Source organism: Leptodactylus fuscus, chromosome 5 (genome assembly GCF_031893055.1).
Source record: "Leptodactylus fuscus isolate aLepFus1 chromosome 5, aLepFus1.hap2, whole genome shotgun sequence".
Classification (NCBI taxonomy): Eukaryota; Metazoa; Chordata; class Amphibia; order Anura; family Leptodactylidae; genus Leptodactylus; species Leptodactylus fuscus.
Window position 1 is genome coordinate 58,498,421 of NC_134269.1, and position 18,417 is coordinate 58,516,837.

The following is an 18,417-nucleotide window of genomic DNA, read 5'->3' on the forward strand; positions in this document are numbered from 1 at the left end:
GTCTTCTGGCATGCAGAAGACGGAAAGCACAGAACGGAAGGCTGAACGCAGGTGTGAACCTAGCGTCAGGGGAGAGGCAACTGTTTATTGTAAGCCCCTTGACTGATAGACAAATGTAAACTGTGTTTCAGCCATAATCTGATTAGCAGCAGTAGAAAAACTCAGAGGACACCATGTATGACAATAGTTCAACTTTTCATAAAAACTTAGCCACCTTTTGAATGTCTCTACTATTACAATACAAACTAAACAAAATGTCCAATAAGGCAGAAGATTTGATAAAGTTCTAATAATTTTATACTAAAGATCTTACTGAAATGTAAAAAGTATGGTAACAACATGCATTAATTACATTACGTTCACATCTGCGTTGGGAATTCTGTTCTTTTGGTTCATCAGTGGACCAGAAGAATAGAAAAGTGGTCCGAATGATGACAAAAATAATGACAGACAATGATGGACTTTACTGACTGTAATGGAATCCATCAGGTGCTCATTTTGCTGTTTTAGGGGTCTTTTAGTAACTAAAATCACCATTGAAAAAGTCAGACTGTCCAGCAATTGCTACCCGTGTCAGTGACAAGATGGAACAGGACACTTTTTTTTTTTTTAGTGTCCTGCTGTGATCTCAGAATCAGGATGGTATTCCGCCGTAATAACGGGGCCTATCTGTAAAATTGACAGCAGCTTATTCACACGTGTGAACACACTGTACTTTTTTTTTACCTTTTTCACATCAGCCAACCTCTCCTTTTTGGGAACAGCCTTCTCTTTTGCATCGGATTGTGTTTCCTGCGTTTTGGATCCATTTGATTCACATTCTGATTCAGATTGGCTCTCTGAGGACTCAGAGCTGCTATTCGATCCGCTAGCCTGCTCACTTGCCTGCTCGCTTTCTGATTGGCTACCTGACTCCGAGGCAGAGTGATTGGACTCTTCTGTTGCTGAATGGCTAGATGGGAGACAATAAAAAAATACATAAAACAAGCTGCAAAATGAATAAAACTTTCCACATGCAAATCTTTAAAATGCTCAGAAAAATAAAAAAAAAAATCCTGAACTTATATCAACTATTTTACAGGGCTGTTATTCATTCCAGAGAGGCATTAATAGGAATAATATGGCACACTTCTCCAGAAATTTCTCTCTCCAGTCAAATTCCAAAATCCTGATGGCAAGTGGATTGGCTTTTTGTTAGACTGGACCTTGTATGTGTCTGTGTGGGCACTGGGACTGAATGGTGCCAACGTCAGACTACGCAGTGTAACAGGAAATAACGGAATAATACAGAATAATACACACAACTAGGAGCTGAGCAACACTCCAATGCAAATGAAATGCCAATATCTAACATATATTTCCATAAAATTTTGATAATATTATGCTATTTAGAATAGGACTTTCTCACCTTGTAAGATGATGACATATCAATAGGGATCCTGTGCAATACTCATATATATACCCTTCATATATACCCTTCACAGCAGCACTATGCAAGAAAACAGGGAAGGGAACACAGCACTAAAGCAGCATTGTGTCCCCTTAACTGTGAAGTCAGACCCCCAAGAGTCATAAAGTGACAGGATATCCCAAATGTATCTGTGCCTTAGTTATAGCCATTTAGATAAGGCTTCATTCACATCTATGATAGAGTATTCACGCTGTTCTGTTACAGGAGCAGAACAACAAAATACTTAAAGCACCAGATCTGTTTTATAATGGGCGTGAATGGTGCCCAATGGACCCCACTGACTATAATGGGGCCCATCAGGTTTTTATTAGGGAGCTCGCCATTCAACAGAAAAAAATAGCACAGAATTTCTGACACCTTATGCGACGGAGACTCCTAAAACAGAAGTGATGTAGAACATAGATTCATTCCTCTTATATGTTCAAGTAGAAGTGGCAAAGGCTGAAAACATGTAATAGCCTGGAGCAGACGGCAGTTCTCCTTATATTACAAAGATCAACATTTGCAAAATGGAGGACTGGTGTGAGAAAACACGTTTACATATATATATATGCCCAGATTGTCCTAAAAGGTACCCTATAGGCAGGAAATCGCTATCTCCATATTTACAGGCACACACGTTCAACACTGTGCTGCACAGACTTAACACAGAAAGCTTGTGATCTGCTGGACAGCTCTCTGACAGTAGGTGGCAGTAGAAACACACCAGAGACGTAAAAAGGAAGATTTGGAAAGCTGATACTTGGAGGCCATTTTGTGATCCACAACCCTATTCTGTTCCAGCAGCTGCTGCACGTTCTCAAAATGGAGAATTCCAAAACATTAAGTCTCCTTCACTGAATACTAAATATCTTAGGATTTCGCTTAGAAATAGTTACACATATAAAAGCTAAAAGAACAGCCCGACTTCATCTAACATAAAGGCATATTGTTATATCTAGATAGTGAAGTGAATATAATAAAAACAAAGAATATGATGAAGTTGTTCTTAGGTGTCTTTACGTGCATTGATAATATCTCGCTGTATTCATTTATTAAAAAAATAAAAAAATAAAAAAACACTTGGGCAATTTCTCACTTTTGTGATGAAGTTTAGCCGTAGTCTTGTGGTACAGAGGTAGACAGCGAAGTCTAAATGGGCGATGTAGTTGGCTCGCCACTAAGCGACTGCATCTACGCAAAGCAATTTACGGATTTTTACAACACATAAGTTTATGTTGGCGTTACAGAGAAATAAATAATTCTGCATACCTATCTGGCTATTAAAATGGGTTGTCTACAAGTATCTAGGATCTTATGCATTACTGAAGTATCCAAATGGCAACAATAGTATACTGTGTCCAGTATCAGACTGAAGCGTCTAGAGCCCACCAGTAAAATTCATTCTGGGCCCACTATACAACTACATGCAAATATTATCTTACTCTTATTTATAAAATCCCAAAACTGTTTGCCATGTATTTTTGTCAGTAGTAACCTGTCGCCTAGTCCTTGCTTTGGGCTGTCAGTCAGTAGTGGACTGGCTCTTGAACTATAGGGCCTTCTTTGCATTGTGAGCTAGAACTATGTGCCCAAGATGACTGGTGATTGGGGCTATGCCGCAACGTTGAGATGGTGGGGCCTTGTTGGGGTTCAATACTGTCTGGCCTGCCTATTCACTGAGATAGAAAAAAATACCAATGTGTCAGCTCTTTCACTCACGTGTCCCCGATGTGTGGTCAAATACAAAGTCCACTGAAAATTATCCCACGTTGTGATCCTCTAGGCTGTTATGTGTTTGCACGGAAGTCAGCCTCTCAGCTCGAGGTAAATGCAAAAAGCTCAACGATGAATCCAGCAACACCTTCTTAGTATAAAACTTAGCCTTTAATGTATAACATCCAAAATAAAAACAAACATCGGTACCGGTATATTAGGGTTTGTCCATGATGGCGGATGGAAAAATAAGCGTCTGGCTGACGCGTTTCGAAGCCCTACACTGGCTTCTTACTCATAGCCTGGCCAGGCTATGAGTAAGAAGCCAGTGTAGGGCTTCGAAACGCGTCAGCCAGACGCTTATTTTTCCAGCCGCCATCATGGACAAACCCTAATATACCGGTACCGATGTTTGTTTTTATTTTGGATGTTATACATTAAAGGCTAAGTTTTATACTAAGAAGGTGTTGCTGGATTCATCGTTGAGCTTTTTGTATTCACTGAGATGTCATCTCATGCACCCAATGTGTCTATGTAGTTATTATTGGGATACTTAAAATAATCTTACTAGTTTACTGTATACCACATAGGCTCGTTGAGATGTTGTTGTAGTGCAGTAAGTGTAATGTCGCTAAAACTGTGAGCCCAATGGCATATTAAAGGGAGTCTGTCAGCAAGAAAGTCAGTATCAGACTAATGACAATACCTTGTCGGGGGCTTCTACACAAAGGTGCCTTTCTTATTCTGCATTGCAATTTCATTTTCATGAAAGTCAGGGCACTTTCATCTTGTACAAATTAGCTGAAAAGGAGATTTGGGGGCATAACCACCCCTAACTACAAAGTAAGAGATGTCACTCAAGCTATGGGGTAAGGGGGGGGGGGGGGGGGAGTTAGAGATGGCAGGGCAGCAAGTCAAGGTGTTAGAGAGGCTCAATCACTGGGAAAAGTCATTTTTAACTATCACATCCTTGCATAGCCTTTAGAAAGTCTATTCCACACCTACCTTTACTATATAGATTGCCTCAGTGGTTTCTGAAAAAGTCAGTTTTTATTCATATGCTAATTAGACTGGTGCACGATACATCGTGCATTCCTCTCCTATTGTTTCCTATGGGAGGCTGCTGCTGCTGCTGATGACTCAGCTTCCTGTTTGCCTCACACACATAGGAGATAATAGGAGAGAGGAGGCTGCTGGGAACTTCTTGTGCTGGCTGGAAGCTCATTAGCATATCAATAAAAACGGACTTATTCAGAGACCACTGAGGCAATCTACATACTAAAGGTAGGTGTGGAATAGACTTTCTAAAGCCAATGCAAGCATGTGAATAGTTAAAAATGACCTTTCTCAGTGATAGAGCCCCTTTAATCTAGAGAAGAGAGTGAAGCCCCAGCAGGAGAAGAAATGGCCCTAAACCCTGTTTCAGATAATTTGTATAAGAATGAAATCCAGATGTAAATGAATGGAGCTGCAATGTAAAGTAAGAAAGGCATCATTGGAAAGTACAGAAGAAGTCCTGCAGGGCACCGTCATCATTTTTTTTTTTTTGTAGATTGTGAGCCCCATATAGGGATCACAATGTACACTTTTTTTTTCCTATCAGTATGTCTTTTGTAGAAGGGGAGGAAATCCAAACAAACACAGGGAGAACATACAAGCTTCTTATAGATGTTGTTCCTGGCGGGATTCGAACCCAGGACCCCAGCGCTGCAAGGCTACAGTGCTAACCACTGAGCCTCCGTGTTGCCCCCTACCGTCATAAGTTTGACACCAAATTTCCTTTAAGCAGACTCCCTTTAAATATACCATGAAAAATTAATTTGAGGTGGCATACAGCCCAAGACAGAGCCATTTGACATGCTCACATCCTCCAGTCTTAGGCTATGTTCACACTAGAGGGGGAGCGGACAGACTGCAGGGATAGGAGGAGAGAGCTGGCACCAAGGGAGGGGTTATGTGAATGTTATCCACTTCCATCAATCACAGAGCACGCCTGCTGTGACGGCCTTTTTTATGCTCCTCTGTGCCAAAATAGATCATTTATTGCTGCATCTGACTGCAGCATGAACCACTTATATACACACACAAGCATCAATATAGGGTTACAATTTACACTGCCCCTAACCTGTCCACATCTAAACTTAAATGTGTAAAGTATGCCGGCCACTTCTTCAGACATACCTGTTACATGATACAGTAATATACTGAATGATTACATCTAGTAAGCTATATACATTAGAAAGGATTTCACATAGCAATGAGAATTTTGTGACTGTGAGACAGGCATAACAAGAGTGCCTTTCCCACCACCATTACACAAAGAGCCCTCGCACCTGCTGTGGTTTATCTAACCAGAGTTATGGCGCTCTAATCGCAGTTTTCATGAACCAAAAGAGGTTCAATCTTTGGCCCCAAATTCAGGAGCTGCTGCAAAACCTTAGGGTAAGTTCACATGCGTTTTTTTTTGGTCCGGAATCTGAGGCAGAGGCCGCCTCAGGTTCCAGACCAAAATACGGGTAGCTTGGACTGGATGCCGGTGCAGTGCACCGGCATCCAGTCGTGTACTCCGCTCTGGATTAGGCCTAAATGGGCCTAGTCAGGAGGGAGTGTCTTTAGGTGGATGTCACGAGGCGAATCCGCCTGAAAGAATGTCGCTTCTTTTTACGGGAGCCGGAACAAACAGCTCTCGGAAAAAAAGAACTGACCGGCTCTCATTGAATTCAATGGGAACCATCTTTTTGGTCAGGATTTTGAGACGGATACGGCCTCAAAATCCTGACCAAAAAACCCAGTGTGAACTTACCCTTAGGAAGGTGACACCCAAGGCCATATGTGTGAAAGTGGCAATGAGTATCACATGAGCTACAGGCTTGCAATAAGGCTGCATATAAGATCCCAGTTTAATACGCACGTAAACTGGTGCATTCTTGTGGTTTCAGGTTTGACACACATGAATGTCTTAAATTCTCACGTCTCATTTATTTTGGAAAGTACATTTAGTTTGTGTAAGGCCTCATTCACATCTGCGCCCGGGTTTCCGTTCAGAGAGTCCACTTGGGGAACCCCCGAACGGAAACCTATACGCATAAAAAAGCATTTCCTCACTGCATGTTTCGTACGGAAACCAAGCGAAAACCACACGGACCTCATTATAGTCAATGGGGTTCATGTGGTTTCCTTAGGTAGTCGTTTTTTAATGCATATAGGTTTCTGTTTGGGGGTATTACCAAGCAGACCACCTGAACGGAAACCGGAACGTAGATGTGAATAGGGCCTTTGGAGTCTGCCCGAGTGTGGATTTTAGTTACATTTTTATTTATATTCACTGTTAGCTGCAGAGATGGATGAAGGCGGTTCTTTATATTAATTATGAGCTATGACAGCATTGTAAATTCTTGCAGTGTGCAGGATATATTTTTAACACATTCGTGGATCACAGCTAAATATTGCATGCATTGTTTTAGCTTTTTACTGTCCTTATTAAACAGGGTGATGTATTGCCCATAATACCACATAAAGGATGAAATAAGCTGGTTGGATGATCGCTATTAGACAGGGCAATTATGGGAGAGCAAAATTTCCTCAATAATTGACCTGATTACAGGGCTGTGTAATGGGCCCTTAAACCTGCCTAAACAATAATCACAGACAAATAGCCTGTAAATTCAACAACAGGCCATCAGGTAGGTTTACTAATGGATATGAAGTACACACGTCAGTAGCAAAATTTCATTCCTTTGGCTGGTCTTACACCACCGTAATGTAAGTCCGCAAATGGTCCGCAATTGAGGGTTTTCAATTGCGGACACATTATATTCAATGTAGCCTCTTACACCACCGGATATTTTATCTGTGATGTGGCCGGGACGCAACCGTGGTCAGTAGAGATGAGCGAGTAGTGTTCGGATCAGCCGATCCGAACAGCACGCTCGCATAGAAATGAATGGACGTAGCCGGCACGCGGGGGTTAAGCAGCCGGCCGGCGTCAAAGCGGAAGTACCAGGTGCATCCATTCATTTCTATGGAGCGTGCTGTTCGGATCGGCTGATCCGAACAGTATTCGCTCATTTCTAGTGGTCAGCAATTTATAGGACATGTCCGTAATGGCCGTGAATGGCAGCACTGCACGGACTCGCCCATAGAACTCTATGGGTGAGTGCAGCAGGACACGGACATCTGCGGAGCCTATGTTGCCGATCAGCAACTTGCGGACCGTACATTCAATACGGTCGTGTAAGACCAGCCTTTAACTTAAAGTGCATTGTCCGGACTTTCCTTCTAGAGTATTTTTCCACCCGTACTTTAGGTAAGCTCTACTTTCTGTATAGTCTCTCTCCGTCAGAGTTCTCCTAGGATCAACGGTGAGCCCCTTTTTGTTCGTTCTTTATATCAAGTCAGTTGGGCAGATCATAAATAGGTTTGATTGCCAGTGCTATATTTATGCTCAGACACCATCTATCTATATACAGTACCTCCTTCTAGGACATGTCAGACAGGTGTCTCTACTGTTATGTCCTAAATTGTAAATCTTTCCACGGCCTCATGATATAATTGTATTTTTCTTTACTGTGTTTTTTTCTTTGCCTTTTTTTTTTATGTCTCAATGCACAAGACTGGATTTTTCATGGGTTCATGTGGGGACCGAGAACTGCAAAACTCGGTGTACGTCATGATACAGTCTGTTTTGCAAGGCTCATTTATTCAAATACATGGGTCTATGGAACATGCAAATGGGACAATAATGCCATCCATTCCATTTCTCACAGATCTCTACACGCGACAATAGTCAGGAGCACCCTCTGTTTCCACATTATCGTTCTTAACCTAATGCTAGGTTCATACATGGGGACCCAAAAATCAGATAGCTTGTCCACTTAAAAAGCAGTTATCGTAGACCTCAAACCTCAAATGGGTTTCCAGTTTTATACTGAAACCAGTGGAGAGAAAAGTCCTCCTTGCGGGACTTTTTGCTCCGCCGATTTTAGGCAGGACCTGTGGCGGAGTCTCTAGCCTAACCAACACCATTATCCTCCCTAGGCCTCTGCCCTGATGTCATGAAGGTACGACTGACTCAGATCTAATCCCTAATGGATTTTTATTGAATTTACTACTTATAAAACGTGGGATTACTGGTTAAATAAATCTCCCATATCCATGCCCAATTCATCTCTGCTAAAAAATAAACCAGACCCCGATCACTTCTCATCTTTTTCAATCCATTTTGAATGCAGCCGCCAGGTTGGTCATTCTGACGTCCATTACTTCCATCACCTACTAGTCTACAAAGTCCTGGAAACCTTCAACTTTCTTTAAAAAAAAATAGCCCGGGCGCATGCGCAGTAGCCGTAGTAGAAGCCGCATGCTACTGCGCATGCGCCTGGGCTATTTTTTTTTTTATCAGTGTCCGCGAGCAAGCGCCGGAGGAGGACGGGACCCGAAGACGTCAGAGGAAGAAGAGGCGGGGAAGAAGAAGACGGCGCACCCTGAATGCCCGCCCAGGGTGCACATTCCGTAAGTAGAGAACATTCTTTTTTAAGTTATTATTTTAAAACGGGGGGGTAGTTTAATTTAACTTTTACAGTGCCTGAATAGCCTTTTTAAAGGCTATGCACGCATATGTGGGGCTCTATCTGCAGGATTTTGCTGATAGAGCCCCTTTAAGGACGTGCTACAGCCTGTCCCACACCATGTTCTGTCAGGGGGAAACAAGAATTGCGAATCCCAGCAGTACCTCACTTTACAGTAGTGAAGACTGAACAAAACCTGCATAAAAACATACACTGAAAGACCAGAGCAGAAAATCTGGAGTAAATCTGGCTCCGGTGGAGGACACCAATATGTACAGAGAAATTAGTCCAATGTTCTGGTGTGTGGCCTAATTTTATTGGAAAGACGCAGTATATTTGAGGTTTTTTTTTAATTTAAATGCAACTTGTGCATGGAGAGGGTTAATGTGCCGTAGGTAGGTTTGATATACTAAACCAACACTTCATCACCTCCTGAAAGGTTCCCTTTAACTCTAAGGCTGCAGGAAAAACTGTGGCTAAAATGCTTGCATTTTTTCCGTCAGCACAATTCAGAGAAAGTCTACAGAAGTTTCCTCTGCAGACCTGCTGCTTCCATTATACCTATAGGGAAACCACCAGAGTTTCCATAGGTATAATTGACATGCTGCAATTTCTAAAACCGTGACAGTTTTGGAAATCGTAGCATTTCCGCTGTATTTTTCCACAATGTGTGAATTGGATTCGCCACTTTGCAGTGACTGTACACCATAATTTTTGCCAGAGTGTTTCCTTTTACGCTAAGTCACGCCCCAGCCAAAAGGGTTATTTCTAGCTCAAGAATCATATTCAGACTCGTAACTGAAGTGAACTGAAGTGTTTTACCCAATACATTACTTTATCTATCTTGCTCTGTTTGCCAGATAAATTTATGGAGGCGGCCATCTTGCTTGAGCTTCTTCCCTGCTCTGTTAACAGCATTTAGTAATATGTTTTACATTATAGCCATGGCCATAGGTATAAATAGTCTGCAGCTGACTCACTTATGTCTATGGGAGAGTTTTCTAGATTTGTTAAGTGAAGAGAAGGGGAGTAGATAAGCGGTGACATCATCTATTGTCAGTAAGGGTAAGTTCACACTGCCTATTTTTATGGAAGATTATTAAAGTTTGGTGAATTTTACTACTGGCTGGTGAGTGCCCTGATTTTTTTCTATTTTTTTGCACTATATTGGACTATTTGTTTAACAGTGAGCACCACCTGAATGCCAGATCATCTAGTTTGAGATCCAGTGATTTGGTGTATGTTCACACTCACAGAACGGTGCCGCTGCTTTTGAACTTTTTTGCATTTTAAGTTCACACTGAGTTTTTTGGTCAGCGTTTTGAGGCCGTATACGCCTCAAAATCTTGACCAAAAAGACGGCTCCCATTGAAATCAATGGGAGCTGCTCAGGAGCATTTTCTGGGAGGTGGCTTGTGCCGGCTCCTGGAAAAAGAAGCAAGATGCTCATTCTTAAGACCGTTTCGCCTCGCGATGTGGCCTGAAGACACACCCTCAGGACTAGGCCCATTCATTGGGCCTAATCCGGAACGAAGTGTGCGACTGGATGCTGGTGCAGTGCACCAGCTTTCAGTCTCGGCTCCCCGCTTTTGGATCGGAACCTGAAGCGGCCTCCGCCTCAGGTTCCGATCCAAAAAACCCTGTGTGAACTTACCCTAATAGATGCAATGAAGTGTGACTGTGGATGTTATCTGTAGTGTTCTATTATAATCCTGTCTGTGATGTAAAAGGGGTGACTGTTGCAATGAAAATCCCTACAGATTTGGCATGTACCAGTCTATTATTCGGGTTAGTAGTCAGAGTGAAAAAATGCAGGGTACTGAATAAAAAAAAAAAAAATTGAAGACAGTGAAATGGACGATAAAAAATAAACTAATCAAAAATTCTTTAAAAAAATAATTTAAAAATTCCCTTTAGGGGCAAAATGCCAAAAAAAACTACTTTTTGCTGTATCATCATTTTTGTTCCACGTTTTCTGAGTGTGTGAGATAATTATTGTATTGTTTAATAATGTGGTTACCAGAATGACATACGGTATGTAAAACCTGCCCTACTTGTAGCAATACTGGCTCCACAACCTACTCATGAAACAGGATAGAGGCAGGGCCACCTCTAGGTGACTGTCTTACAGAAGGCTGAGCTGGGGGAGGGGAGTGTCTAGAAACCAGGAAGGAAGAGAAACTTTGTAGCATTTAAAAAAACAGAATACAAAAACTAAAGGAAATGATACTTTGAAAGTAAATGACAATGGCTGGCATCAGATCACTGAAGATGTATATGTAGTATGGCTTTCATAGAATCACAGTCCAATAAAAAAAAACTCACATCTAATTGTTGTATTATGTCTTGATGAAGAGATTCTGCCATATTCCACGATTATTTCATTTTTTGTGTGTTTTTCTCTTGCGTCTCAGAAGGGGGAGGGAGGAATTGGGGGACGTTTCTATGCGCTCAGGTGACATTCATGTGCCTTCCATCAACTATAGATTTCAAAGAGGGGGGTCCCTTACAATGTCGCAGAGCAAGATAAGACCTGCTCTATAGTTATTAGAAATGAACGGAGCATCAGAGGCCCCCTCAGAAGAACCTCAGCCTGCACACTTGTCATGTGCATGAGGACTCAGGCTGGTCTTACACGACCGTAATATAAGTCTGCAATTGCGGGTTTTCAATTGCGGACACACTTATATTCAGTGCGGCCTCTTACACCACCGGATATTTAATCCGTGGTGTGCCGGGCCGTGACTGAGGTCCACACTGAATACAGCAGGTCCGCAAAGGCCGTGAATTTACAGCAATGCACGGACTCTCCCATAGAACTCTATGGGCGAGTGCGGCAGGACACAGGTGAGTTTTACACTTACACCATGTCAATTATTACTGCGGGTTGCGGGTTGCAATGGAGAAGTTGAAAGTTGAAGTGACCCTCAAGGAAACCTGAAGGTGAGCTGTATCAGCATGTCTACTATGTGTGGCCGCAGGCTCAAAGCTTCATACAAAGTAAGGCTCCATTCACATCATGTATTTTATATCAGGTCTGTTTAAATGGATGGACAAAAAAAAAGTCTCCCGGCTCTTCTTCAGGGGTGAACCTGCCCTTTTCGCCGCCCCCCCCCCCCCCCGGAGGAGGGGGCGGAGCGGAGGGGGTGTGGTGGAGCGGAGGGGGTGTGGTGGAGCGAAGGGGGCGGGGTGGAGCAAAAGGGGCAGGGCTTAGCGGCGTTCGCAGGCAGAGAGAGGACCTGCTCTTTGCTTGAGCGTGAGGGGAGGCCGCTGGAACAGCTTGTCCTGTACTGGCTTAGGTAAGCAAAAATGCCGCCCTCCCTGGGGCCTTGGCATAGCGCCGCCTGAAGCGGTCGCTTCAGGTCGCCTCATGGGAGGTGCGGCACTGCTCTTCTTCACCATTTTCCTTGGACGTACTTATTCTCATGTTGCAGTTAAAGGGATCCTATCATTAAAATGTTTTTTTCTGACTAACATGTAGGCACAGCCTTAAGAAAGGCTATTTCTTCTCCTACCTCTAGATGTCTTCTCTGCGCCGCTGTTCGGTAGAAATCCCGATTTTCTTCGGTATGCAAATGAGTTCTCTTGCAGCACTGGGGGTGGTCCTCAGCGCTCAAACAGCATCAAGGGCGTCCCCAATGCTGCGAGAGAAATCTCCAGCGATACCTCTATCTTCTTCTGGAACGGCCTCTCCCTGCATCATCTTCTGGCACTGGGGGTCAAACTTCTACGCAAGTGCAGTCGGTTCTGCCATCTATTGTGGAGACATTATGCTATGTGGAGGACTGTTATGGAATATTATACTGTACGAAGTCCTGCTATGGGATATTATTCTGCATGAAGGTCTCTATGGAGACGCCATTATAGGATACTAGCTGCTGTCCGTGACTTCATCTGCGTGTTGCGCATGCTCGCTTAAGCAGTCACAAAAAAATGGCCACGTGCATGTGTAGTTGGCTCTGCCCGAGGCTAGAGCTGACTGCACATGCGTAGAAGTTTGACCCCCAGCGCCGGAAGAAGACGTGGGGAGAGGCCATTCCAGAAAAAGATGGAGACGGCGCTGGAGAGTTCTCTCGCAGCATTGGGGACGCCCCCAGTGCGGTTTGAGTGCTGGGGACCACCCCCAGTGCTGCGAGAGAACTCATTTGCATACCAAAGAAAACTGGTATCTCTACCAAACGGCGGCGCAGAGAAGACATCGAAAGGTAGGAGAAGAATAGCTTTTCTTAAGGCTACTCCTACATGTCAGTCAGAGAGAAAAAAAACAAACATTTTAATGACAGGATCCCTTTAAAACAGCTAAATCTATTAAGAAATCTGTGTATGCCCCCCTTCCTCCTCAGTCATGTGACATGCTGTATGTAATACAAGTGTCTTCTACAGGAGCCTTCATGCTTTGCCCTGTCCACAATAGGACAAAAGGTTCATTAAGCCCCGCCCCATCTGCTAATCTGTGCCCTGCAGGAGATTAACACTTTGTTCTCTGCATGATTTCTACAAGGCTGTCAGGATCATGAAGAACTTTCTTAAACCTGCTATTTATTATGTACTTTCAGCTTTTATTTGATTATAATGTGAGAAAGGAACATTCAACGTATAGAACTATATCATATAACAATTTATGTGTACGGGGGAAAAAAAAAAAAAAAGAAGTGATCCCAGATTGTGGGGAGCTCCCTCCATTGGAGCTAGGAAGGAGGAGTCTCATAGGAAGGCAAAGACTACAGCAAATTGTATATTGGGGTCTTATGTTGGAAGAAAAGGGGGAGAGAAGGAGGGTGGGCAGGTGGATGGGGTTAGCTATGTTGAAGGGTATTCTGTGGTTATATGGAATGTATAAGTCTATCTAAAGCAGACGGGATAGTATAATCTACCCACAAGGACCAAACCCTAAGGAATGTTTCCACGTCTGATAGTATAAAAGAGCGTTTCTTAGTCATGTGACAGTTTAGCCTTCACTTCAGAGAAGTCCAAAGTGTGTTTTTTCCACACAGAGGCTATGGTGTGCTTTGTTTTTGGAAGAAAAAAAAAAAGATGAAACAGACTGGAATGTATTTTTTTTTTTTTCGGGGGTGAGGGGCACTGAATGAAGGACACTGTGACATTTGTATCCAGAGTCTCCAAGCTTTAGAACAGGGCCACCACATGTGGAGCACATTCCCTGCCGAAGAGCATCCTCTGTAGTAACTGACTGGTACAGTTTAGTCAGAGCGAAACCTTACGGCAAAGGTCCCACGTTTGTGGATAAGCATTTTTTTGCTGAGGTTTTTTGATCTGAAGCCAAGAGTGTCCACAAAAGGAATGGGAAATATAAAGGAAGTTCTTATACTTCTACCTTCTGCTCAAGCCATTCTTGGTTTTGGCTCAAGAAAACGAAGCAAAATCCTGCAGTGCTTTTTTGCAGCAGCCTTGTTACGTGGGGCCTTAGCCTAAAGGAAGCTTCAGGCATGAGTGTGTTAGGTGCTCTTGAAGGTGGCCTCCTAGATTTGGGACCACCGCTCATCAGAAAGGGTGAATCCTAAATGTTTCCCATTTGAAGATTCATTTCTAGATCTAGCATTCCTTTAATAGAAGCAGAAAAAGGCGTAAAAAGGATACATGTGCTGTCTTGACACTTCTTTACAACTAGTTTCACACATGGACTTTACATAGGCTGTAGCATAAGGATAAGTTCACAGGGTTTTTGGACCGGAACCTGAGGCGGCGTTGCAGTCCAAAAACTGTGTAGCCGTGACTGAAAGCCGGTGCACTGCACTCCGGATTAGGTCTAGTCCGGAGGAGGGTGTGTCTAAAGGGCGAATTGCGAGGCGAAATGGCCTGAAGAATGAGCACCTCGCTTCTTTTTTCTTGGAGCCGGAAGAAATGGCTCACGGAAAAAACTCCTGAGCCGTCTTTTTGGTCAGATACGGCCTCAAAATCCTGACCAAAAATCTCTGTGTGAACTTACCCTAAGAATGAACAAAGCAGTGTGACGATAAACCTATTCAGGTAATGCCATTGTTACCAACTGGGTATGTGATTATATTGAGCTATTGTTGTGTTTTATGCATAAATGCAAGTATTAGTCATAAAACAAAACTCTCTGCCATGTGCATAAAAACGCAACCGCACCATCTGAATATAACCTAAAGCCTTATTCACAGGCCAATATTTTAGAACAGTTTTATCAAAACCGGGAACGGGTTGAAAACCCAAAACTGCGCAAACATATCCAATATACTTTTCCTGTATGTAGTCCCCACTCCTGGTTTAGGGCTTATAAACACTGATAAAAACATAATGTGTGAGTAAGGCTTTAAAGGGGCTCTATCACTGGGAAAAGTCATTTTTATCTAAACACATGCTTGCATAGGCTTTAGAAAGTCTATTCCACACCTACCTATAGTATGTAGATTGCTTCAGTGGTGTCTGAATAAGTCCGTTTTTATTCATATGCTAATGAGCCTCCAGCCAGTACAGGAAGTTCCCAGCAGCCTCCTCTCTCCCATTATCTTCTATGTGTGTGAAGCAAACAGGAAGCGAGTCATCAGCAGCAGCCTCCCATAGAAAACAGCAGAGAGAGGTGTGCACGATCTATCGTGCACTAGTCTAATTAGCATATGAATATAAACGGACTTATTCAGAAACCACTGAGGCAATCTACATACAATAGGTAGGTGTGAAATAGACTTTCTAAGGGCTATGCAAAGGTGTGATTAGTTAAAAATGACTTTTCCTAGTGATAGAGCCCCTTTAAGCAGCACATTCCTGCAAGACCTGCCGATGGCAAAGAAAAAAAAACTGTTGAAAACTGACATTGTTTTTGCAATGACCCCACTGAGATTCCACCTTTTCATTGTGTTGCAAAGGTTATAAGCGGAGGCCCAAACATGAAGCAATAAAAGCTATTTTTTTCCTTTAATGTGCAGATAAATGTGTTTAAATACCATCCCCTACACCGCTAAGGGAATCATTTCTAATCCTCCCTTCTGCCAAAGCCACTCATTTGGCTCAAAGAAAAAAAAAAATTAGCTTTTCCTCAACATGTGGCTCAGCCTTAAGTAGTTTTGAGCATTAGTAAAAGTAAAAAAAAAAAAAATAAATAAATAAATAAAATAAAATAATAATGTCGTAAATTACTAATAGTAGTAAAACGTTTACCTGCATTCCTGTGACTTCTGCCAATGTAAGCACTGACAGGCAAGTTATCACATACAATGAGCTCTTCATGCCAGATGCAAGTGACTTTTTTTTTTTTTTTTAAAAAAAACCTCCAAAACCTTAACTAAACTCATAAATGGATCACATACAAAGTTATGTATTAAAAGCTTATGTACATGACGATATCACGCTTTTCTATAATCATTTTTTGAGACACTTGAAACATGATCATTGACAAGCCGTGCAGAATCAGTTTGTGCTTTCTCAGGATTTTTATTATAATTTAAAAAAAAAAATGGCAAAAATTCCAGTATAAATAGACCTTGTGGTACAGTTAAAACTGCAACGGAAAAAAAATTGCACGCAGTATTGATGAGATTCTTGATTTTACACGCGGAATATGTTAAATAAATGTGTCCCACAAGTAAAATTAAGAAACTGCACCAAAAATTCATCAAAACACAAACAAGAAAGTGAGGCCTTATTCACACTTCAGTGATTTGCATCAGTGCTTGTAAGCAAAAAAACAGGAGCAGGTTAAAAACACAAGCGGAAATGTCTCCCATTATACCTTACCTCTGTGTAGTCTGCACTCCTGGTTTTAAAGCTGAAAACCACTTATGCAAATCACCATGTGTACATGTGTAAATAAGGCCTGAGTAGATGTGTGATTTCAAGGGTTAAAGTGAGTCAACGGGCAAAGGTCATTGGGTTAATTTGCTGCTAAACCCTATTTTGATGTAGAACATGTTCTAGGAACAGGAAGCGGTGATGAATGAAACAATTCAGGCAGCCAATAAATGAGCAAAGATGTGAGTCCTGGAAAGGGTTAACAGGAACCACCTGGGCTTGAGAAAACCTCTCGGGAGGGAAGTCAATGAGGTCGTTGATAGTAAAAACATGAGGGGGAAAAAGTGCCATATACAGTATATATATAGTATGTGCATGTAATAAATCTATACAGTATATTATAGGTGTGCAATAATTGCGCTGGAGACATTAGTCTTTCCCTTTCATGTACACAGCACAGTCTGCCTCCAGCTGGCTGACTAAGCTGAGGCTTTCTTGCCAAAAAGGGAGTGGTATGCACAGCTGACATCACATGAAGGCAGGCCCGGCCCACACTGCTGACGCCCCAGTTACCAGGAGGCTGGCCCACCAATCGCAGCAGCAGCAGACACAAGATGGCCTTTGAACTCCTAGAAAGCAACTTCCTCCTCCTGCTTGTGGAGAGCACACAGTGCATCACAGAATGTCAGCCCAGTGCTGCAGCACAAAGGAAAAGCCATTTTGTGACCGAAATAGAAAAGCAGAAAACACTGAAAATACTTGTTTTCCTGCTCAGATCTTCATGGCATCCTCACACATGTCCCCTGATAACAATGTCCCCTCACAAACATCTGTTTTCCTTCTCATAGATCACAGAAAACACAAGATTTTCAATAAAAAAACAGCTCCAGCTTTATCTGAGGCATTTCTCTAAAATGGCTGCCAGTCACAAAATGTACTCCAAGGACAGAGCACTGCAAGGGCTGCTAGTACAGAAAAGCCAGCCATTTTATATCTACGCTATGTAACAGCAGACTACAAGCTGTATATACCTAGAGTACCATCATAGCAATACTACTGAGAATATACAATACATATAGATCACTATTTCAGTGTGCAATGTAATATTACATGTTCTATATCATCTAGACACAGTTCTTTGTGCTCCATATATTATATCTGCCATACTATAACATTATTAACAGCTCATTTACGTCTGAGCTATATACATTTAGGGTTTGCAGGAAATGAGCTTTATGTTCACATAATATGATTCTTTGAAAGAAAAAGGAAACTGCATATTGGAAAATATAAAACTGTGCCACAAGAACCATGCAGCATCTCCTTTTTAACCCCACAATTAAAAAACAGACAATAAACAGTTAAAAGAACCACTCATTTAACCACATCAGTGCCAGGAGGGGGAAAAAAAAACAAAAAAGTGCAACAAATATAAATATAGCTGTAATATTTCCTACATACTCAGGCAAAACTGAAATACAGATAAATATACGTTTACTAGAATGTAGCAAAAAAGACACTACTAATATTAAGAAAAAATAACATTGAAGTGGTCAATAAAGGTAAAAGGACACATGAAAAAATTTTATATATATATATATATATATATGTATAAGAAAAGATGAACACTGTGTGTACAAAATCAGACTGGCCAAAGTATTATCACAGTGGACATGTCATTTAAAGGTCTGCAAAATTAGAAAAGTTCTCATGTAAACCATGGCAACCAATGTAAATATTAACACATGGGGTATGTATATGTGTATATTATATATATATGACACATATTTGTATGACGTGTGTGTATATGTGTATATAAATATACACACACGTCATACAAATGTGTCATTAAAAGAAAATATCTACAATAACAAATATATATATGTATAAGAATGTGTGCATATTGTATATCTCTGCACATATAAACAGGCCAGGATACACTGCAGTAATACAGTAAAAGGCATGGGGATAACA

General features: G+C 41.9%; 1 protein-coding gene across 5 annotated transcripts in view; it reads right to left on the bottom strand.

Annotated features, from left to right (window-relative positions):
• The window catches only part of CHD2 (chromodomain helicase DNA binding protein 2), a 54,550-nt gene that overhangs the window by 34,516 nt on the left and 1,617 nt on the right, over positions 1-18,417 (bottom strand). For all 5 annotated transcript variants that reach the window (XM_075273255.1, XM_075273253.1, XM_075273251.1 and 2 more), the window contains exon 3: positions 727-952. In XM_075273255.1, the coding sequence (XP_075129356.1) occupies positions 727-952 (226 nt within the window). The remainder of the gene's footprint in view (positions 1-726; positions 953-18,417) is intronic.